Consider the following 25,532-nt stretch of genomic DNA (forward strand, 5'->3'; position numbering starts at 1 on the left):
ACAATGTTAATTCAAACAATACACCAAAGAATGTAGGAAGCCATATCATAATCCTGGCCTTGAGCTCAAACACATTATTGAAATTAGTTGTATCTTTTTGTCACCGTTCTTACTAAACATTTCTTCCCATGTCGCATTCTGCTGATGGCTAAAAAACATCTCCTAAATTCCGGGCTAAATTTCCTTGTGGCTAGTTGATATCCGTCTGCTCTTTGCTAAGATCTTGTTCTGTCGTGCCAACAGTTTTCCCCTCTCACACCTGTACTCCCCAGACGTACCAGTCGGGAGCGATCTTTGCCTTCAGCCAGCCAGCCTGAAGCACCCAGCCTGGTCTCCCTCTTGCTGTGAGCTCCCCCTCTCCCTGCGGGTCCCCCGCAGCCCTCCTCTGCGCCAAGGTCGGGCGCTCACCTCTCAAGGGAGGTGCAGGTGACAGAGCCCACAAGCGACTGCATGCCCGAAAAGGCTTTGCCAATGCCCTGTGCGACACCATTAACGCCTCGGTGTCTCTGCTGAACATATGTCACGCTACAGCAGAGGATCACACCCCCACTTCATTAACCAACTCCTTTCCCTCACCCGTCGTTTTCATCTAACAGGCTGCCAGTCTGAAGCAACACTGCCTCAGTGTCTACATACCTGACCTTATAGTTTTTGCTACGTGACTTTTCCATTAATTTTTGTTACGCAAGTCTCAAAACCAGCCAGGTCTTCCTGTACAAATAGTTTCATCTTCCTCTGCACTGATCACACTGCTAGCATTTGTAACATGCTCCTCTGTTCTGTACTAAATCATGAAACCAACCGTTATGGAAGAACCACACTAGTAACTTCACCATAGTCTGATAAACCTCATTTGAGCACACTACAGGGTCCTCTTTTTCCTTCAGCTAACTCCTAGGCCACCCAACCACATACATTTTAATCTAGACCTGCATCTTGTCTCTAGCTTATTCAGTAACTTCTCAAGTGTGTCACTGAAATCCAGATAGTCTACATCAGCATTTTGTCCTATCTCTTCATCTTTCCAGGCCATTTAATTACTTTCATATACACTACCAGATCACATTTTGAAAGACAAAAAACACCCCAAAACCCTGCCTCGATCACTGTGTTTAATATTCTCCATGCATAAGGTCCCCAGACATGCAATTCCTTCTTCCAGCTCTTGCAGAGGTCTGGGAGAGGAATTATTTCAGTATTATGTGGATTACATTTTCTAATTTTTGCTATTTGTATACATTTCCACTTCCAAACATTCCTGCCCATCAGACTCCTGCCTTTATATCCCAATTCAGCATCACTTTTACTTATATATCGGGAAAAGTGTTTACTTTTTTTGAGGAGTATGTGTACAATTTCCCTCTTTTTTGTTCTTGTTTTTAACTTTATGGAAAGAAGGCATAACGCTTTTGTTAGGTTTTTCTTTATATTGTTATTAACAGAGTTAAAGAGAGTAAGGAAAGGCCACTGTCTTCACAATACTTCCAACATCCATTCAAAGAGACTTACAGAAAAGCTAGCTTTGGTTTAGAAAACTACAACTAATGTATTTAAAAACTGGTAATTGATAGAAAGTAACAACACACAAAGCAGTAAAGCTTTAAAAAGGGGGAACACTGGCTATACCAATCAGCAACCTGGTATACATTTACAAAATAAAACACAGCAGCCGAGAAGGAACACAACTTACACACAGCAAGGCCCAAGAGATGCCCTTCCACAGCAACAGAGACACATCATTTATCACACAACATTCAGTTGCAAGAATATCAGAGAAAAAAAGTAAAAGGGGGTAGAGAAAGTTCAGGAATCATTTTGGGATTTCTGCTAGCTTTCTTAGGGGGCAACAAAGAAAGTGTAAGGAGTAAACCTGGAAAAAAACTAGAATGCACAGGGGGTACCAACACAGAGCAACTCTTCAGTGCCCAACTCTGCTTCAGCAGCGCATTTAAAGTATGGGGGTCAAGGCACTTTCAATCAGACTGTAATAGAGGAACACAACCTGAAAGAATCTCTCTCTGCAGCTAAGCGAGGCTTACTTTATACATCAATGCATCTATAAACGTAATGATGATTTATCATCAAAATGAGATAGCAAAACGATTCAGAAACATACATTAGTGAGGAATGCAGTAAAAAAAAATCTCAGTAACTAGAACGGAAATTAAGAAATAAAATACCGGCACACTTCTCTACTCACAAAATTTGTGTGAAAGTATCAACACATAATACACGTGATAAGGCTTACCGCTTGTTTTAAATGTGAAGAGACTTGTAGATAACGGTCCCCTGCAGAGAACAAAAGATGATGTTTTTTGGTGTAGTCAGTGAGGAAAACTGAAATAAACTGTCTTCAATTTATTTTTCTTGTCTGACTGCTTGCCACTGAAACCTAGGCACACATGCATAACCTTCGCGTCACCAAGTTGCGGTGCTTTCAGTACAAACAGCTTTTCAACTGAAATCTCATCCGGAGCTGCTGAGTTAAAGGCTTTCAAACAAAGAGCTGCCCAGTGAAACGTAAGACTTCATTAAAATGCTTCCCGTTTAAATGAAGCTAATCATAATAACAAGAATCAATCTCTTCTGATTGCTTTCATTCCCTGGACTTCTGAGATAAAAGGACAAGTTACACTCTTTTCCCTGCAAGTGAAAAGTTGCCATTAAGGTATTGTTTTTCCACAGAACATTAGGAATTTATGGTCACGCCATGCATCCTTGCAGAATTTGCAAAATTAATCTTTATGGTCTAGAGTTTAAAAATATCTGGTAAAACAATGACACTGTAGCAAAAGAGCATTGCGAGCACCTTACAGAAGGGAACCTGTCCACAGAACACATAGCCCCAACTAGCTGAAATTAATCCTGCAATGAGACACTACCAAGGTATAAGGTGCTAAAGAGAAGCAGAACATCGGAAGTACACTTACACTTTTGAGGTGACATTGTTAGCCAGGGAGCCTTCGTAGTACGGAATTCCCTTGCTGATTACAACATTAATTTGGCCACCAAGAGTATTTGACACAACGCCTGCGTGAACACCAGCCATACAAAGTGATGATGACTTGGAAGAGGGGGGAAAAAGAAAAATTAAATACTACACTGTATATGGTAAATGCTACATTGTTGAGTTATAGTCTTTGTTATTCTTACATGAAGAAACTGTTCTTATTTAACTGTTATTTCTGTTATTCAGAAACCATTACTGTTTGATTTATTACAGAATTTATGAAAACACAAAAAGAAACTCCTACATTTCACTGCATTCTCACCCAGATGTATTTGGAATTTAACTCTTGTAATCAAACAAGCTCAAACAAACAGCAAGGTGAATCAGTCTGGAAAAGCTGGACAGCCAGACTTGCAGCCTACAATAAATCTGTTGTGTTACACAACAGAAGTTGAATACATAAATACATGGAAAACCTTTTAATAGAAAGCACACTGAAAGTATCTTTATTCATTTTCTCACAATTAAGGAGTGAGGCACTGCAAATTTTGTAACTTTTAGCCAATACGTTGTATTTTTTTATTTTAACTCATGGTTAAGCATGGTTTGACCATCCACCAATCTGATCCATACAAACCCACAGCAAGACGTGAATACAGTTTGCTCTACGGAACCGTTTTACCTAGGTTATACAGGTCAATGGAGATCAGCTACACAACAAGTTGTTGCAGGACATCCCACTCTTTCCTCCTCTCCCTCAATGACTGTTAGCCCAGACCTGCTAACAAAGGTCACAGCCACACTTCCAGTTCCCACATGCAGGCTAGCTGTGCCACAGAGAGCAGGACTGGCTCACTGCACTGAGTCCTTCAGGCAAAGCACAGAGCGAACAGAGCAAGATGCTGCTGTCTCCAGGACCAAAACTAGCCCCAGAGATCTTCTCCAGCTGGGAAGCAAACCCTCCCAGTCCAAAGGGGCTTGGCCAAGAAGCATCTTAGTGCTCAGGAGCAGAGAGACAGGCCAGTTCCAAAAAAGGCTCAGCAGCAGTGGCTTTGCACCCGTCCACCACGTGGACCAAGGTTCCTGGAGGATTCCTGGCTACGCACAGTGCAACAGGCACATACAGAGCTGTTCACCAGTGCTCCTCCAATGTGCAGCACTGGGGTATGCACGGACACACTGCAATTCCACAGCCCCTCGCTCACATTCAAGGAGACCAGGATCAACCTGAATTCAAGAAGACAGAGTGGATCCCAGCGGTCTGCGAAGGACCTTCTGGGTATCTCCCAATATACCTTCCAGAAACTATATTTAGCTCATTATTACTAGCGTGGTATCCCAGCGCGGGCTTGCCCAAATCAGCAAACAACACATAATGACTGCAGATTTTTATTTACTGTTAACAGTTGCTCCCCCACACGAAGTCCACTGCTAGCTGCTGCTACCAAACACCTCCGCTGCACTGCTCTGCCAGCCAGTCCCCTGGGTGCTACATAGCCTCCCCACAGGTCTTTAAGAAGGAATCAGCAGGTCCTTTCCAGGGAAGGAAGACTTGATAGAAGATTTTCTTTCTCACATTATTTTAAACACAGAACAGCTTTCTCCACTGTGGCTTCTTTAGAAATACTGCATGTACAGCAGGCCAGGATGCTCCTATATCTCAAGCTCACTGGTGAAAAAACCTGCTCACCAAGACTTTTCCGAACATAATTCTCCTCAGTATATTCCCACACAAAAATTCTAACCCTACTCGCCACCCCAAAAAGATTTCCCAAAACCCTTCTAACTAAGTGTGATTATGTCTTGCTCATGCACGCAGCTCCCCTTTCCTTTCCTACATTCCCTTGAAAGTAAGAGACAGGATTCTGCAGTAGATGCAGCCCTCTCCTCCCTGCTCACCAGAAGATGTCAGCAATGAGCGCCCCAAGTCCTCAGGGCCTGTGGACATTCGGGTCACACACAACAGAATCAGAATTTCGGGTATTTTTTTAGAGCAGCAAGCAGATGCTGATCATTTGAAAGAGACTCATGAGAAATCTCTGCCTGAAACTGTCTAGAAGTGCTAGACAATTTGCTTTCCTTCCACATGACTTCAGGGAAATTCTCTGCCTTTTTAGTCAGCGCAATAAAGTACACAAAAAGGAAGTCAGGGTGTTTACTCCCTGAAGTTCCCCGTTTCATCCACAGAAAACAGGTTTTCCAGATTTCAGAAAAAAAACTCCCAACAAGCGGAACTCCTATAAATGCTGCAAATATGTTAGGCAGAGACTCAACCTCATCTTATTACTAGCTATAAAAACTACTTCACAGCCATTTAGCGAGGACTCACTGTGGACCAGAACATGTAACACAGTTACACTGTGGTGACGTTTTTTATATACGGGTTATTATTTAAGCAGGTAGCCTAGAATTTACAGATATGTGAGAGAACAAAATCAGAGAGGCGCGTTTTACGTTCATAATGAATACTAAAAACTTTGCTTAGTAACGTTTTTAAATTGTCTTTCCTCTGTGCTAGATCTAATGGCTTACTAGAAAGAGTATTTTAATATAAACAAAGAGATTTAATGTAGTTTTTACTAGATTGCTATCAAAATTATAATCACTTAAAAATAAACAAGCACCCTCCAGTCCTATGGGAGGTATGCTAATTCAGTTACAAAAGCATACATCAGAAAAACAGTGTATAGGTTTTTGCAGTGTTCTAAGTAAATAGTACATTACTAGAGATTTTTTCCAGTTTATAGAACTACTAATGTTACCGTATACTCTGGTTTGCAAATTATTTTATAGCTGCTGAGCATAAATAGTATTTCATCTCTCATGTTGTAATAAAAAATTAAGATAACCACTGAGACTCTCTGTTTAGAGATGTATTAGTGTCAAAAACAAGAGGACCATTAAAAGAACTGGTTCTCTCTTTGTAAATCTGAACTTCCCAACCTGAGAAAGCCAACATAACCAAAACGGGAAGTATAAAACAGCATTTTGATTGATTCACCCTTCTCAGCAGGCCTTACAAAAACGTCTGAGTCTCCACTACGCTACTTCGCTTCTTGGAGATGGCAACAACTGAAGCACCAGCCATTTAGCAGCTGTGCAAAAAAATTAGTACCGTGCTGTTCACCTTAGAAGGTACAAATTCCAGAACCCAGGCAGCAGAACTAATGTGTACAACTATAACTGACTTTTCATTATACACTGCGTGTTTTAACAAAATTCACTTGAGTCCACGGTATTTTTACTTACGTCTCTGTATCCATGGGGAATAGTGCCTGAAATATCAGCAAAAGGAATCACACATCCAGCTGGACAATACTTACTGGAAGAGAACAAAGTATCAAGATATGCATTCAACTACAATTCCTATAATGTTATAAAGTAGTCACTATGTTTCTGATTTACAATACACTGTTATAATTCATATCTCACTATTTAAGGACATATCCTAACTGAAAACATATCAAATCAGACAAAAAAGTACTCAAGAAGAGAACAGGAGACCAGACATTTGAAAATGTTTAAAAAAATGTCCCAGCTGAAACTACAATTCCGGTCTCAATATCATAAATTAATAAAGCCAGCATTTTACAATATAAATACTGCATGGCTTCCATAAATTGAAAGTCATATAAGCACCAATACTAATGAATTTTGTTTTAGAAACTAGAGACCTGCATATCTATTTGGTTTGCATCCTTAAATAATACATCTGAAAAGTAATGTTATTTTATAATAGCTCCTGGCAATGCTTTGATCACAAAAACATGGCCAAATTCAGTTAATACCACTAGCTCATGAAAAGCAAGAGGCAAGACATCTGCACCTCTGATGCAAGCCCATGTTCACATTCCAGCACCATTTCATACTGCACGTACAAAAACTATTACATCTTCAAGATTTAACAGTGAACTGGAGTAAACTGTTCACATTTTCACTGCACTTCAACAACAGTTGAAGCAACTTCGCAGGTGCCACAAAAATAGCGCGATTCAGAGACTTCAACACACGTTGAGTAAGGCCAGAACCTACAACTAGAGCCCTATTTTGGAACTTCGGAAAATGAAAGAGAAATGCAAAAGTTGCACTTTGAAAGATTTTATGATACCAGGGCTGAAGTTCCCCACAAAGTAAGTTTAGGTACTTCACAATAGTCTGCAGCTTTAAACACCATCCTTGCTTTAGATGGGAATGGGAGAAGGAGAAAACAGCGAATTGACATGTTTCCCCCATCAGAAAGTGCAGCATTTTACGTCTCCACAGAACCTCATTAATTCACACCAAATTGTGAAATGGGTTTGTAATTTTTAACACGTTTCATAGTTTAGTGCTTCTTAGATAACTGTAATATGAGTTTCAGTATTTAAGGTGTATACCTGCTATAATATGTGTTTATAAAAGCAATATTCTTTCTGTAGGAATGAGAGATCAGTTCCCACGTGTTAGTGCAAATTAACGAGGTTCTACTGTATTCTGCATGTAAAGAACAAAAATGGGAGAGAGAGAGGAAGGAGGAGTGCAAGTGTCAAAATTATTCAGCTCTAACCCTAATTAGTTTGTTTATTAAGTTCTCTGGACAGCCAGTTTTCAAACTGCATCAGGTATAAGTAACAGCAAGGTAGAAACACGAAAATGACGTCATTAATGAGACTGGAGGGAAACAGGTAAAATCGGTCTTACTTGAATTCTGGTTCAGAAAAGTGACTCGCATTGTCTAAACAGGTAATTAGGTCTGGAAAGCAAAAATGTTAAGTCAAGAGGATGATAAAGACAGTAAGTTTGAGTATGCTTTTTAAAGTGCACAAAAATACACATTTGAGCCTCTGTGGCTTAACCAAAAGTCTCAGAATGCAAAAAACATGTTCCTACTAAACTTTCTTGCAACAGATTTTGTATTACAGTAGAACCTTGATAATTTGTCTGAGTAACTGGGAAATCCACTAAGAATGCGACATAGACAAGAAGAGAAACACTGCAAGCATGCATTTTTCTGTGCAGCTGAAATTTAATTTATAGCTATACTTCAGAGGATCTGCCATAATTCAGAGACACAAACATACGCTCTTTTCACAAAATTAAATTAATAAGATGGCTAAACAGGTCTGTGTTTTCAGCATTTAACAGTCCTACAGTACGGAAACCAGGCAGCGTAGGGAATAAACATTGGAGTGCCATGTTACTGGCATCCATGACTGATATCTCAAATTTGATGTTGAGTCTGCTATGCATCAGCACATACAGCGCAAAATACAAAGAGAAAAGCATCAGAAAACCCACAAAACACAAACTAAAAATGAAAACTCTTTATCTGCTCTTTTTAGAATTGCTTCTAGAAAGGGTCTTCTCAAGCCTTTTGCCTTGTGAAGCAGTTGCTGGCAAACCTTCATTTGCTTGTGGACCACGTATGTCACTCACTTTTACAATGAGTGGAAGGAGATGCAAACCAAATACAGCATCCTCCTTTAGAGGCTAGAATAGCCAAAACCATGGAAAAAACAAGAAATGGCAAAACACCTAAAAAGTAGTCAGCCAATTATATATTTAAAGAGTTGAGGGCGTATAGGAAACTGTTACCAAAATAAAATTTTCCATGGGATTGGTCTGTATAAAATACATACAGTTCAATAAGAAAATTGAAAATTTTTTAGTTACCTACCACCTTGATTATTACCTGAAAAAATGCATTTCATCCTTTATCCAAAGCAGCTCTTTCATTCGTAACAGATAACTGTGATTCTTGCCCTGCTGTCCAGGGTAAGTTTTGATCTAATTCTTTAAAACTACAGTAACTGAAATAGTAACTGAGCAGTCCAATTTCCTATGCAGAAGTATCAGAAAGTATACTGTGTTGTATACGTAATGCATTGAAAGCCTTCATTTTTAGAAGTTACTTTGTAAGAACACAGAAATAAACAAATTAGTTCTGTGCTTTTATGAGGCAGCTCTAATTTTACCAGCACAATTACCAAATAATTATAAATACCTGATTTGTCAGTGGTTGAATAAGCTGCAAGAAAGCCACGTCCAGAAGTATGCATTCCACTCATGAACTGTACTGTGACTTCATTACTTTTTGAAGTAATTAAACCATCCATTTGAAAGCCAAACCCACAGTATTTTCCTATGGAGAGAAGGGGGAGAACAGACATAGACCAAAACCAGCACACGTAATAAGCACCTTTTTTTCATTTGCAGTGTAAGCTCACACGACTTCTGGCATATATTCAAAAACAAATACATGTGCGTGATACTAATAATGCAGTCAGTGTCCACTTAGAGCAAATGGCAGAGTATGGGTACCACACTTATTTTGCCACTGTCAACAGGCGAGTGTCTCCCATACCCTTAAGACTTGCAAATAAATGTGACCTTATCCCATTCACCCCCAGCCATGCATAACCCTCACAGTCAGTTCTTCAAAGACCACGAGAAATCTGTCGAGGAAAAGGATCAAGTTAGGACAACAATAATCATTTACAGAAGCAAATGAGAAAAAAGCCCTTCTCTTCCCTCAGCTGTCGGGGCACTTCTTCCTTGTCAACTACCTCACAGCTTCTGCCAACTGCTTTTCTCAGTTTCGAACAACAGCAGGCATGATTCACCGCACTTCAGCATTAACATACGAGCATATGTGCCATTAATACAAACTGCCAGTTGGTTCACTTTCCGGTTTGCTGCACCTATAAAACCTAGCAGAGGTTCTGCATTTGGATACTTCTCTTGCCATCCAAAATGACCAAAAATAATACATTTTAAATTGAGATGCTGGAGTCTGCAGATATTGACAATATTTTCCCTATGAAATCCTAGAATTACTACCAAATTACATTACCTGCATGAATGGCTCCTAAACATATCCAAGTCAATATGAAATTCTCTAGTCCTACTGACTAGAAACTTTAATAAAATACTGATCAGCTTATTAACCTCTCAGGAAAAAAAAAAAAAAAAAATCTTCTGTTCTATAGGCGAGAGGAAAAAAAAAATCTTCTGTTCTATAGGCTCCCTTGATGATTCAATGTTGTAAATCATCTATAACCCTATTTAAGATTCTGCAGTGGATAATCAACATGAATAATCACCAGCAGCAAATGACACTGCATATGTTTCACTTTACTATTCATTTATTTGCTTTCTTGATAATAAGTATGTCACCATCTCGTAAAACAACAAAAAAAGAAGCCAGACTCCCTTTTCGACTAGAGGCAAATTGCAATACTAAAGTAGAGGGACTGGAATAACACTGCCCTGAAGGAATAGTTCTTAACAAATATAATACAAAAAACCCCACAAATATAACGTGTATGTCAAATTCCTTTAACTGCACTCTCAAATGCTAATAAAATTTTAAAAATAGAAATACAAACTCCTGTCATTATCCAGAGCTTTCTAAATGTTGCTTATTCAGATATTTTTTGAACAAAGCAAGGCTATTTGCTAATGAAAAAACAGAAAACAGATTTTACAATACTTTAATGAAATTTATAGTATTATACAAATACAACATTATCTCAGTTCACTACTTAAATTGGTTATCAGCAAGTTACAAAGAAGTAACTTTTTCTGAGGCTCCACATTGACCCTATGTTTTGCTCTAAGTCATGTTTCAATGATTAATTGCATTCATTATGATGAACTGCATCATTTTTCCAACTACCCCTTCTCCTTTTTTTGTTTTGTTTTAATCAGCCACTGGATATTGTTACACGATTGACCAGCATGAGATTCCTCTCAGGGTAGGTCAGACTGTCCTCAAGACACCATTTATCCTCTTCTTTGGGCAAAGACATGGAGCAAGACATTTAAATCTAGCTTGGATAAACCATCCAGCGCTCCTTGCACCATGGAGATACAGCCTTTGACAAACCGTAGACTGATGCACCTTATGATTCACGGCAAGACACACTTTTGAGACTGTAAATCATTTTTCTAACTCTTCCCTGCCTCTCGCCAGATTTTTAGCAATCTTTTCAAAAAGTAGGCACTAGAAATGGGCAGCACGTGACTGCCATGATGTCTCTGTCAATGGTATGTGCAGAAGATGCAATGTCACTATTTTGTCTGTAGTCGGGCATTGCAGGACCCCAAGTGCTTTTGTACAGCAACATGACAGTAGGAGAGCGAATTCCCATGGAAGGTTACCTGCTCTGCTCCTACAGATCTGGGCTGTATGTATTAAGTAAGTGCATCTGACCGTTACAGGTCCAGTGACTGGACTGTGACAAAATCCAACACAGAACACCTCAAGATCTTACTTAAACTAGAGACAAATTTAACACCAAAGATTTAAATCTTCATTTGATTTATTGATTAATACTCAAAAGGCTTGAAACAAGAACCAGCCCTTAAAAGCTTCATTGTAAACCTTCTCTGTTTATCAATGAAGTAGCCCACTAGCAATTCAGTTTTTAATCTAATCAGCCAATTTTTAAGTCATTTTGGGTTAAAGTAGGTATCACCGAATTTCAGACTTTATGTAATACAAGTATTTTAATGTTAGATCATGTCAGTAGTCTTGAATGGAAAAACTTAGGATAAATCTGAACTTCTTCCAAAAAAATTCAGGTCCCTTCAATCTCTTTGGTGTTTGTTGCTTCAAACATGAACATTCAAGAATCTGCATCATCTGTATCTGCCACTGTTAATATCACTGTTTGTTCTGTGATTTAATTTATTAAGAGCAGAATAACACACAGATTTGCTCAACATACTGTGCTACTACACCAGCTGGGAACAGCTGAAAGTCAAGAGAAACAAATGAAGTAGAAAATTTACTCGAACCCATTAAGTCACTTGTAAAAATGAATAATAGACTTATCAGAACTGGACGTTCCTTGCCATTTAAGGACTTCAGCATTGCCTATTTTAGACTAAGTCTGGCTCAACGGCTCCAAGCACATACTTCTTCTCACACACACTTACCTAGGTAATAGTTGAAAAAGAGGATTAACAAAGCTAACATTCCAACAGTCTCCTTAGAAAAAGACTGAATTTAGTGGTATCAGTATTTGAGTTGCACAAAAACAATCTGGGTGAAGTAAATCTCTTTCTCTCTCTCCAGATTAAAGCTTTAGGAAAGAAAATGAAATTAATCTGCACAATAACAGCTAATTTTAGTGAAGGAAAAATGACAATTCGTTTTGAGTTTTATGCACAGTAACACTACATATACCTTGATGTAGATGATGCCACACTGCTATTTGAAAAAAACCCTGCCTTATAGCCAGGAAATTCAATTTGCCCTCTTAAGGAGGACAAAAATTAAACTATTGCCATCATCAGAAAATTACAACTATTGAAGCCTGGCATCATTTAATACCATTGAGATGAACAGCTCAAATCAGAGCTATTCCACGTAAAAAGAAAGGCATTTCAGGTATATATACTACTTCTCTTTTTTTTTTTTTTTTTTTTTATTTTTTAAATGAAGCTCTTCACAGCTTTTTGCAAGTCCCTCTCCACTGCTTATAAGAACTTTGCTAGCTACTGGGAAATGTCTGAGAAAAAAAATGACAGTGGAGTTTCCTTTGAGATTCTGAAGAGTCAAAGATTACTATAGGACCTGTGCTGCATTTAGCATCTAATCTTTGTATGCACGAACAACATGTAGGATGTTCTGCTATCATTATTACCTGTCATTTTTTCAGTACATTTTTAGGATATAGGAATTCTGTCAAGACGACGGACATTTACATACACTTTAATAACAGCAGAATACTCTGGCATTCCAAACAGAGCGCTCATCTGCTGAGCAACAATGGTAAGCATACCTGAAATGAGCATGTCACCAGAGAAAGGGACAACCAGACTACTGTTTTCTTTATTGCTTTTATTTTTATATAGTTACAGTTGCACCTGTACTCCATCCCTGTACTGAAGACCTCTACAGCACACAGAAGAAGCTCTCCTCAGCTGTGCTTTCTAACAGTACTACCAGCAGTAAATATACTAAAACTAGTCCCTGATGGCTGTTTTTCTACTGTGGCGAGCTATACACAGCACTCCTAAAAGTTTTGCAGCGTTTCCTTAATACGGAGCTCAGAAAAAAACACAACTCTGATTACAGAATTACTAAAATTCCTTTTTTTACCTTGAGATTCCTGTAAATAATAAAGACCTTCTTTCCATCACTTCTCATAAGATTCAAAATCCACACCGTTCAAAGCACCGCATGATGTATTCAGGCAAGGTCCTACCCTGCCCAATAGCCAACTGAACTGTAAGTTTTCTACGGCAATAAAAAAGAACTTAACTAATGCCATACACATAGTAGTTACTCATTGCTCAGAGCAGGTAAACAGGGAGAAATCCAAAAAGTAACAAAAGTACTAACAGTATCTTCCAAATTCTATATAAAAAAGCTCCTACCTATCTCTGTCCTGTTGGGGCCAATCCCATTATGAACTCTCAAGTAACTCGAATGACAGGAATCCGAGTCATCAATATCAAAATCACCAAATTTGAGCTGAACGCGCTGCCCAGGCTTTACACGTATTTCCCATTCACAGACTGTGCTATTGGGAGAGGTCTGCGGGTAGTTTATCGAAGCAAGACTTCCACTTTCAGGGCCCAGAACAGTGTGTCCACATCCATCACCTACAAAAGAACAAAAATAAATCAGATTCACACGCTCATCTTCAAAGCTTCACTAGTGTTTTAGTCATCTTGGTTTTCAGCACTTCTATGAGTTCTGGTGGTTTTTTAACCATACTAATCACATTGCAAGAAAACTCCAAGGCAAGCTGCATGCAGATGAAACAGCAATTGTGAGAAAACACCATTCAACTAACGTTGGCCTAACATTTAACTTCTCATCATAGGTGGCCAGAAAGCTGCTGCTTCCTCAACAAAATAAAAATTCATCCATAATGACTTTAACAATTGCACAGACAGTATGGAAAGTGTCCCTGATATTTCATGTTCCCTGAACACCTACATACAGAAGAAAACAGGTTCTGAAAAGGAAGGAGAAACCTGCCAATAAAACATCAGTTGTACTGCTGTTACTGTATTCACAACACGATAAGAAAGAAGTGGAAAGACAACGGACAGCAAATACTCTACTGAAAATAACTACCAGGTTTGACCATCAAACTGCTAATGCATTGTTTTCTACTATATCACAATTTTGATGTTGTATTTAATTCTTCCAGCTCTTTAGAGAACACGCTTAAGTTTTCTGGATTTCTACAACAAATTACATTATAACTCCAGCCTGGGGCCTTGCACCTAACAGATGCAAGCTGCAGCTTCTTCTGTTGCTACAAGTCTTGAATCAAAATGATACATCTTCTTTTGGAAAAGGTAACTGGAATATCTGCTTCAGTAAAATCAAAAGTTCTATTTGTAAAGCTGTTGTTTAGCCATGGTTTTCTTCACCAAATTTTAGCAAGTTGCTTTAGAACACTTTGTTCCACCCCATGACAAGTATCATTTCCATTTGGGTGACAGCTGATAAATTACATTCCTAAATTACTGTTGTTCTAATACACGAGACACAGTTGTCCAAAGTTAAAGAGAAGTAACTTAAACCTCATTTTTGTGTATCATTTTAATCCTTGCTTCTTTCCAACGGCACGTTATAAACCTAAAAGTGAAAGCTTTATCATTCAAAACCTATATGGTCTTGGTTTACTAGTTAGTAAACCTTTAAATGTCAGATTCCGTATTAGTCAATATGCCCAACAGTCAAGAAAAATACTGATTCCTTTGCTAGTCAACTGGTTTTTTGCAAGCAAATATTCACACATATTACAAAATACATGGAACTTATTATATTAACACAATAAAAACAAGTATATACTAGGTCTTTATTCATTGTGATATCTGTGGCTAGTATTTCAAAACTCTTTACAATGCAAACATATAAAAATAATTTTCAACATAAGCAGCAGTCAGTTTTAGGTTATGTCCTAAAAAACACCAAAGAGCCAGTAAACCAGTTCTGTGCTTTTCTTATCCCGTGAAAGGGGTGAGCAACAGTCTTCTCATTTACAGATTGAAAATATTATGCAGATATACTAATATAGTGGCCTTTTGAACATGAAATCACAGTAGCTTTCACCTGCACAGGCACATACATTGTTCTGGGTGGATTTTAAGGAAAATAAAAATGCTTGCACGACCTAGAATATTGGTAGTTAATTATTTCTCATTTAAATGGGCCTGTTATTGCAATGCGGTAACCACACAAATGCTATTTCTTACAACCAGGAATACCAATAATGCACGATTATGTATCTTTGATTCCTCCACATAATTCTGCATCTTAAGCCTATGCTGCTGGAAGTCAAAGACAAAGGAGAGCCTGGGCCTTTTCTTCGACCCAAACCATACTTAAACCATAAACTTCTCCAGTTAAAAGTAGAAAAGATCATGCCTAACATTCATTTAAACCATCCTCTTCACTAATTTGCTGTTCAGCTGTCTCAGGCATGAAACAATACCAGCACTGTGTTTGTATGAATGATCAGGGCACACCTTTCTGATGAGAAAAGGAAAAGAACTCCAAAAACACTCTTACACGCTTAGGTGACAAAATACAAATAAAATATTCTCAGTTTCAAAAGCACATTGAGACTCTTCTTTTAAAGACACGTCACTAAGAAACGTGAAATTTCTCCCGGTAGCTTGGAAAAATCAGTCTTGTTTCCAGTGGTTGGACAGAAAAACTTTCTGATCTGTCTCACACAATTTAATGGAAATACAAATCTCAAATATCCCTTTTGTTGTAGACTTTCTTGAAAACGTGCAAGCAAAAATACTTCTCTAATCTATCCATATTAAAGAACCTGCTGTCAAATCATTCTAGAAAGGAATGGAAAGGAAAAAAAACATGTACTGAACTGCATCTACAGCATCATCTTACTATGAAGCCAGTTTTGAGAAGCAGCTCATTATGACTGGACTTTTTACATCTTTCTGTCGTGTGTTTCACTTAGGTTAGCAATAGCAGAAGTGCCAGACACTTCGTGCCTGAAGGATTTGAAGATTACCGTTGCATCTCTGGCATGTAGTGTACAGCCTGCTAAGGGCAGCAGCATCATTCAGGGGCTGTTTGGAAAGTTCTAAATATCAGACTTCCAGTGAAACTTGCAGAACAATGAAACCTCATTTTATTGGCACTATAAAAGGGTAGTTCTTGAGCCTCTCTATGTAAGTGTGCTTCATCATTTCTACCAAAGTCGTATAAAGACCACCGATCAACCGCAGAGACACATACATACACCCTGTATCAGGGGAGCAATCTGCAATACTCAGCAATTTCTCCAAGAAAAAGAGAAAGTACAATTCTTTGCGCTACAGCCACACATATAAGAGCATTAGCGACTTCATTCATTTGGAAGTCATTAATTAAGCGCCACAGAATCTTTTGCTTCTGTTAATCTGTGTGCATGAGAGTGGAATATCCGAAAACACATAGATGAGACAGATGTCAGGTCCTAAACCAATTATTCTTGAATGGGCTGACAACTTCTGTTGTCAGTAAGCAGCTGAACGGGTCTCTTACTTTCTTTCAGCCCTCTCCATCACACAACAGACCTACGGCACTTGCAGAATAGATCAAGCTCTTCGCAGAAGCACCAGATCACTTGCACGTACACATTACACCTGACATTTGCTGTAAGGTCTGCAGATGAGTGTTGAATTTCATATGTCCTGAGGACCATGTTCACAGCAAGCACGAATAGGCTTGGCTCTTCACCGAAAGGTGTTTTAGAAACATGGGTGCCTCTTAAGAAGCCAGCAGAGGAAAGCAGACTGCTGTCATTAGGAGAACCATTCATCTCTTCTGCAGGCGCCTTCGAATGCAGTCTGGATGAATTATCCTGACAGACTACATATGACCCCCAGGCTACGGCATGCTGACATCTGATGCAATCATGCAGATGATTTAAAACGATTTCTCATACCCAATTTTTTTACGTCAACAAAATACAGAACTTGAACCAATACAAACATACCAAAATGCACTGGATAAGAAGAAAATGTGGAATTTTGAGATTGTGGAAATGAGACTCCTGCACATGCAAGAGTGGGTGCTAAGTACTCTATTAATAACCACCAAAAAGATTAATTATTCTACGGTTGTTGAAGTCCATTAATCAGAACTTTTCCCTCATGAGATTGGTTGCTGTTAGTGACTGCTAATCTTGTTCTCACTACCAAAACATGTTAAAAATTAATCTTTAAGACTAGAGAATGCTTTCCCATTCCTTACTTGGAGAAGAGAGAATGATAAAGACATCAGACAGCTTAAGATTACAGCCTGTAAGGCATTACTGATGCATATCAAAACACTGATCTCAGTTTTAACACGTGGCATTGCCTTTTGAACAGACTCAATTTAACTACTGGGTTTCCTGAGAAGATTTTACATATATAAGCTATGATTTTCTGTAAGTTTATGAATACATACAGGATGTAATTTAATCTTTCTTAACTAAGCAAAGGTAGAACCAAACCTGTTAGAATTATGCCTTCATTATGCTAATACAGTTAGAGCACTCATAGTAACTTCAAATACACAACTCTCTCCAATTCAATGCAGTACTATAATTTCTCCTGTTTAGCTCCTGTGCTCTGCATTTCCCTGCTCTTTATCAGCATGCCACTAAAAGGCACGGCATCTACTTCTTCCTTTTCTCGGTGTGGGCAAGAAAGTTTACACAACAAACAAAACAGTTCCATGGATAAGAAACACTGAGGAATGAAGACCACAGAGACATCAAATTTGAAATAGCTTTTTCAGGTATTTTCAAATGCCCTTATTTGTGTCCTCCAAACTCATTGCTGTTTCCACTAAAATCCAGAGACCATGTTCTTCAGGAAGGAATCTGCTCCTCTATCAGAATTAATTTTCTTAACAAGCCAATAAGCACACAGTCCACCTTCATCTTTATGCCATTTATTTGCCTCAGTAACACACTGCTTTGCGCATTTCACCCCACTACAGATGTTTCACAACATAAAATACGCCACACTTCCACAAGTGAGGCCATAGCTCAATAAACACTTGAAGGCACTTTAAACTGGAGGCACTTTAAATTGGTGCAGCCACAGACAATTGCAAGCCTTGTCTGCCTCTCGCTTTTGGCCACTTGTTCTCACACCCTTCCTGGAACTGTAGGTAAACACTTCTGCAGCCACATGGTAAGCCAGACCAGGGACCTGAAACAAAACTAGCTGGTAGTTTTAACCTAGAGCAATCCCGTAATTTATTTTAGCATGCACGTGCAGCAGTGCCTTCCCGGACAGAGGGACAGGACAGTGTGAGAATAGGGAAACACCAGCAACTGCTTCTTTCACCAGCACTGCCAGCCTGGGTTTGCATTTTAAACCACCTTGGATCCCACCCAGGAACTCACACACCATCCCTCTCCCAGAAGCCCAGTCCCTCAGGAGTGGGACATCGGCTCCAGGAGCCATGCTGGCCGAGGACACCCTGGTGCCCCTACCCATTCCCAGAGCCCAGCAGTGGATTCCAGCCAGCTCACCCCTCCAAGGCAGCTCGATGTGCAAGCACTAGCGGTAAGGCAAGCCAAGGAGGGCAGGCAGGACTAAGGCTGTCTCCGCTTGGACTGATTTACTTACTGTGAGGCACCCTTAGAAGCGTAATAAAATTACAGGTTGAGGTTTAACAAAGATAGGAACGGGACAAAAGGTAAAGCACAATAACCATTTGGCATTTCAAAATGCTGGCAGCTCGGGAGAGGGTGGAGACAGAGGCTGATTCTGGCTCTTACTGCAAAAGTACAAAATTTAAGATGCCATTACAACAAAATTTTACTGTTTTCATTTACAACGCTAGCCACATGCTGGGCTAGTGATAATTAGCGCTTTATTATTTGCATCTGTACACACAGCTTTTCAATCACCATCTCTGGAAATGCAGTCTTGGCTTTCAGCCACTGAGTTTTACACAAAAGACTAACACTTAGCCTTGCTAAATTTAACATCCAAAATACAGTAACATTTTAAAACAAATAAGTCTCAAATTATTAAATCATCAGAGCAGGTAAGACATTTGCTTCCTCTGCTATCATGTACTAACCAAACTGACTACTTCAGAAGAACAGAAAAGAAAGATCAGCTATATAAGACTGTGTTGCAGACCTTTTGCTTACTGATGTCAGGCAAATGATGTGAAGAAGTCCTCAGGGACAGCCATGAAGTGCTTAAATAGTACGCAGGTAAAAGCAGCCTACAAAGACAGGCTAGCCATGGTGAAAAGTGATTTACAAGAGGACTCTGCAAGAGGGCCCTGTGTTCCATGATACATAACACAGCAGCCCTCCTGATCTGCCCCCATGCTGAATCACAGTGACAGCTCATGTTGTATGTTGTCTTTGGTCTGGCACCAGCAGCGTGCCCGCTTCCCAAGACATATCATTTACTTGGCAATCTGCACCAACACTTTCATAAAAATAAACACTGTTGTGCTTCAGTGCTCTAAGCGCTACACAGCAGAAACACAGCTGATGAAGGAAATGAAAAACAACACACAGTCACACAAAACTCCATGAGAATAAGCAGTAGCCATGGTCAGATCAGGCTTCAAATGTCTCGTAAGGTCTTCAAACTCCTCACCACAGCAGGATCAAATGAAATTTCACAAGTCGTACACACATCAACAAAGAAGCAAAAAATTCTCCAATCACACCAGTAATTCACATGCTAAATTAACACTCGTCATCTCTTTCTCTCTTCCGCTATCAGTTCATAAATGAGACTGCACAGCCTACACTGGAGATTCACGGAGGCGTACGCTGATCTAAATACCAGCGGCTGCAATACCAGCTTGCCCTTTACAAACAGCTGCGACTTCCCACCCTGCCCACTGCCAGGGCTCATCGCACCCTTGTCGAGCTGTACGGCAGTTTCACACCAGGTTAGCACCCCATCTGCCTTTTACTGAGTAAGGGTACAGGTCCACAGGAGTCTAACCATCACTGGAGCCTGTACAACGGTGTAAGGTAGGGACAGGGAGGAGAGGGTGAGGCAGCAGCAGCCAGTGGTAAAAATCATATTTGGCTGCTGTGGAATCAACAGAAGCCGGCAGGAGAGAAGCTGCTGGTTTGGGTACCTGAATAAAGAACAGTAGGGCATCTAGATTCTGTCAAAAAGAAAACCTCAAAAAACAGCTGGCATTTTTTGCACCCTGTAGCTGCACCAGGAACAGTGACTTGAAATATCAGTTCCTAACCCTCTTTGAAGTTTGTTGTCCAACCGATGAAACAGTAACACTCCACATCTCTTTCCTTCTGCCTGCATAGGTGACATACAGCATCATCTTAACTTCTAAAACTCATTTTCAACTCTAATTTCAAAATTATGATGGGGACTGGTTGGGGTTTTCCCATTGTGAACAACATGGCTTCATTCTAGTGTCATGAAATATAAAACACACTCTATTCTAGAAGGTAATTCATTCCTAATTTTGCCTTGTAGATTTTCCCTTAAAAGGAAGATAATTTTCACACTTGTCATCCTCCATGAACACCATCAATAAAGCAAACATTATGTACCACTGAATAATAAGATGATTAACGAGGAAGACGACAGTAAATTTACACACTTGAGTAACTGAATTTTAATTTTAAAATTATCACAGAAGTATAGCAAGAGAGCATGTTGGAAGTCACCAGTGTGTGAAGCTCCAGTAAAAACTACCTGTGGACTTTAAACTTGCCCATCAGCTTTGCTGTAACTTCTTCACAACAAGAAGAAAAGGATGCCTTGGGTTATCAAATTGGAGACCTTGAAAGCAGCTCTTTAAAAATGAAGAGATAAAGTAATGAAAATGCTTTATTTGACATTTTCAGATATACTCGGGAAAAAGATAAAAACAGATTGCCACTGGACTTCATATGTAAGTGTTCAACAGCATTACATTTAATGCATCTCTCTTTCCACCCTTATGATACTGAGACATATTTTGACACATGCATACAAAGGCACAAAACCAGAAATTAACAGATAATGTGGTTCACGGCTTCCTGGTTTCACAAAGTTCACAGCTTTGTAAAAGAAGAATGAAGCACCAGTGGCTTCCTTCCACCACACCGAACAAGGTAAGATGGTTTTCCCCACATTCTAATAATTTTGGAGCAAAGTTCACATGACCAGATACGGATTTAACTGGCTACAGTCCTGCTAAAGATCCAACAACTGCCAACTACGCAAACCAATGTGGACTGCTGGCAAACATAAGTGCACATCATACTCCACATACATGCTACATCAAACATAAGTGCACATCATACTCCACATACATGCTACATCACCACAGTCAACTATCCTTTCAGAGTCAAAATCTCCTAACGCTAAGAAGTAACCAAGTAAAACTGCACCACTGTAATCCACCTTCCATTTCCCTTGCTTTCCAAATTCGTCTTTCCACCCAAGGTATTGAGGATCTTTCACCTGCCTCATTCCTGTGGGTTTTCTCTAGACAAAAAACATGTACGTCCAAGCAGCTATACAAGTTGCTTGTCTTGCCAAATCTAATTAACGTGCCACTTTAGTTTCACCTCAATATAAAAGTCCAAAAATAGGATGTATAAAGACAACTGTGACAGAACTGCTACAACAGTTCAGTATCTGAAGCTGCAACCAGGCACTGAAATGACTGCTACTTCTACTCCAAGAAACAGCAATTAAGAGACCTGAAAAGATGTCCTCTTCACAGTTAAGCAACATTTGAGATCTTAGGACTGCCCAATCCAAGTCTAGGAAAACTACAAATGGATCACTGAATATGAGAAGAAAATTCAGGGATGAAAAGTAACTAACCTTTTGAAAATCTGGAATAATTTTACAAAGTATTTATTTACAAACTTTCTTTAAATGCCAGACCAAGATCAACAGTAATAGTGTAATATGACTGACAGCATCGCTCTGAGAAGCTTTTACACCACCATCTTTTTTGAAACTGGGACAGAAATGTTATCTGCTCACAACCAGTTACAGAAGCATACGAAGCTTTTCAAGTTCCCTTTTCCAACACTAACAAAATTTCTCAAGGATGTATCACATGGTTATCTCCTACAGCACTTCAAGTAAAGAACTAAGAAAAGCAGCATATTTTTTAAAGAAATGGTTCTATCAGAAGAACCGCTGTGGGGGAGAACAGTTGAAATGAGAGAATCCATGCAGCCTCATGCACAACACATCAAGTGTCACCAAGGCTGATGATCCAAAGATCAGTAGCTGGCAGGATTGTCGTTCTGATGGATACGATTCCAATCTCGGATGACAAAACCTCTTCCTTGAACTAAAAGTAAATTCGGAAAGATCTTAAAAAATCTGGAAGGTTTAGAGGGGAGATTAACAAAAGAAGTTATAAAGTGTGGAGTGTTTAATAAAGCATATAGGTGATCTGACCATTGATTTTATTTTCAGTGCGTAAATGATGCATAACCTCTGGAATATACTTAATAAGGTAGATTCCTGTGATTTTGCTAGAGCTGAACTGAGTTGTCACACCATAAAGAATGTAAGAATGTTAACACTTAATACATTTATTGAAAATTTTTACTGAACAATGAAAAATGTCAATAAAAATGAAGATATCCACACAGAACAGAAAAAAAAAATCTGGAAATATCTGATTTTCCATTTGCACTTTTCTAAATACTACAGTTAACAAAACTGATGTAATACAGTCTTGCCAATGAAAGACAAACTTTGGCATAAAGAAAGCACTGGAGAAACATTCCAAAAAGAAAATCATCAAACAACTACCCCAAAATGAAACACACACACATGCACATCCAAACAAACAAACAAAAAACCTCCAGATTTTACTTCTCAAAAAGAAAAAAGTGTCAAGTTTGAACCGCTCTGATCCTAATTTATAGGTAATTTACAGAAAAATGGATCCACAGTATTGAAGACCAGAAGGGACTTTTAAGTATGATTTCTTGTATACCGTAACTACTTACAGTTGGCTAGTCATGATTCGAACCAAAGGGAATTTAGGATGTTGCATTAAACCTAACTTCCCGGAAAGTTTTCAGACTTGACTTAAAGGTATCTTGAGAGAGAGAATTTTAAACTATGCTTGAATGCTTTAAACACTTGGAGAGGGGGGGAAACAAAACACCAAACAATCAAACAAAAAAACACCAAATCAACTGTTTCTAACTTGTTCTTAAAAAATACGCCTACTTTATTTATGGCATATGGGTGAATTCCTTATTATTCAATACTACTATTGCCAAGAATGACACAAGTAAGTTCATAAACTTTATTCAGCTTACACAAAAACATTTACTAATGCAACAGCTATGTATGCTATCATAACAATGGTGCAGAACTGGAACTTTCCTAATTGTGTTAGCCTTCAAAAACAAGATGCACGGAATTTCTATTAATAGGACAGAAATTCATTTAGTCGAAAACTTAAAATTTTGTATTTTCAGTAAGATACGAAGAACAGAGGTTAAGATCAGCAGTCAACTAACTGTAAGAAAATAATGACTACTTGAGTCAAAATACAGAACACCTAACATACAGAGAGACCAATGAACAGGCCAAAATATCCTGTTCATGTTAGCAAAAATTAAAAGCGAGAACATCTGACAAGTACATATTCAGCCCCCATTTACACATATGCTGCTTTCAGGAATCCTTTTCTTTCAGAGGATTTACCTTATCAAAATGATTACCAATAGCCGACAAGAATCCTTGTACTTCTACTGGCTCATGCACTTAGTATTCTATGGCACATTGCTACCATAAATGTATTTCAATTGGTTTATATCTAGGCAGGTCAAGTCCAACCACAATCTCACTGCAAACTCACAACAAAATATTTAGAAGTATGAGTTGTCACTTATTGTCAAAGATAAACACTCACATGCTTGATTTTCAGGGTGCAACTTGTCTTACCAAAGTCAAAGGGATAACTAATGACTGAGCTTCAGCACCCCTCAGCTGTTTGCTGGTCTAAGCCTTACAGACTCCTGGTAAATTATTTCTGTTCTAGTATTTGCAGAGAAAAAAATTATCTAACCCAAACAGAACTGACAACTATAAAATAGAGATTTTGTAAGAAATGCCAAGAGGAAGCACCCAAATGCCATACGCCCTATCAAGTGCCTGTGCATCAATTCCAAGATACAGTTGATTGAAATAACTGAGACACCAGTAGCTAAACAGGTATGAACTATCTCAGTTAAATTCATTTTTTAAGAAATCAGCAAGCATAAAGAAATGTAACCCTTTAACAGCTCTTCACCAAGGGAAACTAAGTGGTCATGCAGGGGAAACAGCACAAACGACATGCCCAAAAAGAAACAGCCCAAAAAAAAACAACATAGGTTAAACGTTTCTTACCCATCCAAGGGTTGGGGTTTGTTTTCCTTTTCAAACACTAGACAAAGAAATCTTCAAACAAACGCCATTTTAAAAATCAATGCTACTCTGTGGTCCAAATGTCAAATCACTATCACATTTTCAAATATAATTTTTCATTCAAGTAAAAAAGTGTTCAAATATAAAACAAGCTCAAATAGAATATGAATAGCACAGCTCAAGCTGTTTGCCTCAAATAATGGAAGGCAAAGCTTGAAGCTTAGCAAAATGGTTATTTCACAGTCGTACCACATTAATGAACAGGCTTCACAGACCCACCACGCTGTATAAAAAACAGCACTGAAACTTTTCTAGATCCTATTTTAATGCAAGTTGCTACGCGGCCATTTATACTAACATTACTGCTGCTCCCCCTCCTCACCTCAGTTTAGTAACAAATCCACAGTCTATGCCTGGACAATGGTTTTAACTTTACCACTATTTACAAAAAAAAAAAAGGACCACAGATGTTCTATAATACTTGATTAAAGGAATTGATCTATCAGAAAATGCAGGCAGAGAGGGAAATCTTTTGACTACAAAACACATTCTAGATAATCCTAACTGCTTCCACAAAGCACAGGGTACAGCTACACAGGTGGCAGAGACACACAATAGCTTATTTAAAAACCCTTCAAAATATGGGTAAAATAACCAATACAGAAACATTTGCCAATATGTTGAGCAGCAATTCCAACGAGGATTGCATTTGTACTGATGATTATCTGAGCTATCAAAGCTGATGCATTCAAGGCAGCACTTAACTAGCTGATGACTGAAACTGCACAGAACAGCAGCGATCACATTAAAAACCTAATGCATCATTTCCCAGAGTATAAAGCAGGCGGCAGAACTGCAGAAAAGGAGATGGATTATTTTCTCTTATGTGAATAACATAAGAAAATGTTCCTCAAAATCTTGAAAGCTGAACATCTCCATTCAGTAGCAGGAAAATAATTTTCCTAAAGACTGCACTAATATGCTAGAAGATCACTTGCTTGAGATGCACACAGTAACAGCATACAAGCTTCTGAAAGAACATTTACGTTACCTTTTTAATACTCGCTCAGATACTTGATTTTTATAGCCATGTACACACACACATATATATAAAACCAACATGCACTGTACTACTTAAATCCACAGCAGAATACAGTACATTCTGAGAACTCTAAGCATGTTTACACAAAATGGTGATTCCTGCTTTCTTTAGAACAGTGGA

The 25,532-nt window shown here is 38.8% G+C and overlaps 2 protein-coding genes across 3 annotated transcripts in view; one reads left to right on the forward strand and one right to left on the reverse strand.

Moving 5' to 3' along the window:
• The window catches only part of LOC104333879 (cell cycle control protein 50C), a 58,480-nt gene extending 44,638 nt beyond the window's left edge, over nt 1-13,842 (forward strand). Inside the window, exon 12 of the transcript XR_012765585.1 lies at nt 13,771-13,842. The gene's annotated coding sequence lies outside the window, so the exon portion shown is untranslated. The remainder of the gene's footprint in view (nt 1-13,770) is intronic.
• Nucleotides 1-25,532, reverse strand: part of DCBLD2 (discoidin, CUB and LCCL domain containing 2) — a 44,593-nt gene that overhangs the window by 13,793 nt on the left and 5,268 nt on the right. Inside the window, exons 2-7 of one of the 2 annotated variants that reach the window (XM_075436138.1) lie at nt 13,319-13,546; nt 8,934-9,071; nt 7,631-7,682; nt 6,200-6,272; nt 2,931-3,097; nt 2,249-2,289 (exon numbers count right to left, since the gene is read on the reverse strand). In XM_075436138.1, coding sequence (XP_075292253.1) covers nt 2,249-2,289; nt 2,931-3,097; nt 6,200-6,272; nt 7,631-7,682; nt 8,934-9,071; nt 13,319-13,546 — 699 coding nt within the window. The remainder of the gene's footprint in view (nt 1-2,248; nt 2,290-2,930; nt 3,098-6,199; nt 6,273-7,630; nt 7,683-8,933; nt 9,072-13,318; nt 13,547-25,532) is intronic. The other variant, XM_075436146.1, reaches the window with a different exon arrangement.

Source organism: Opisthocomus hoazin, chromosome 1, assembly GCF_030867145.1.
Source record: "Opisthocomus hoazin isolate bOpiHoa1 chromosome 1, bOpiHoa1.hap1, whole genome shotgun sequence".
NCBI classification, from domain to species: Eukaryota; Metazoa; Chordata; class Aves; order Opisthocomiformes; family Opisthocomidae; genus Opisthocomus; species Opisthocomus hoazin.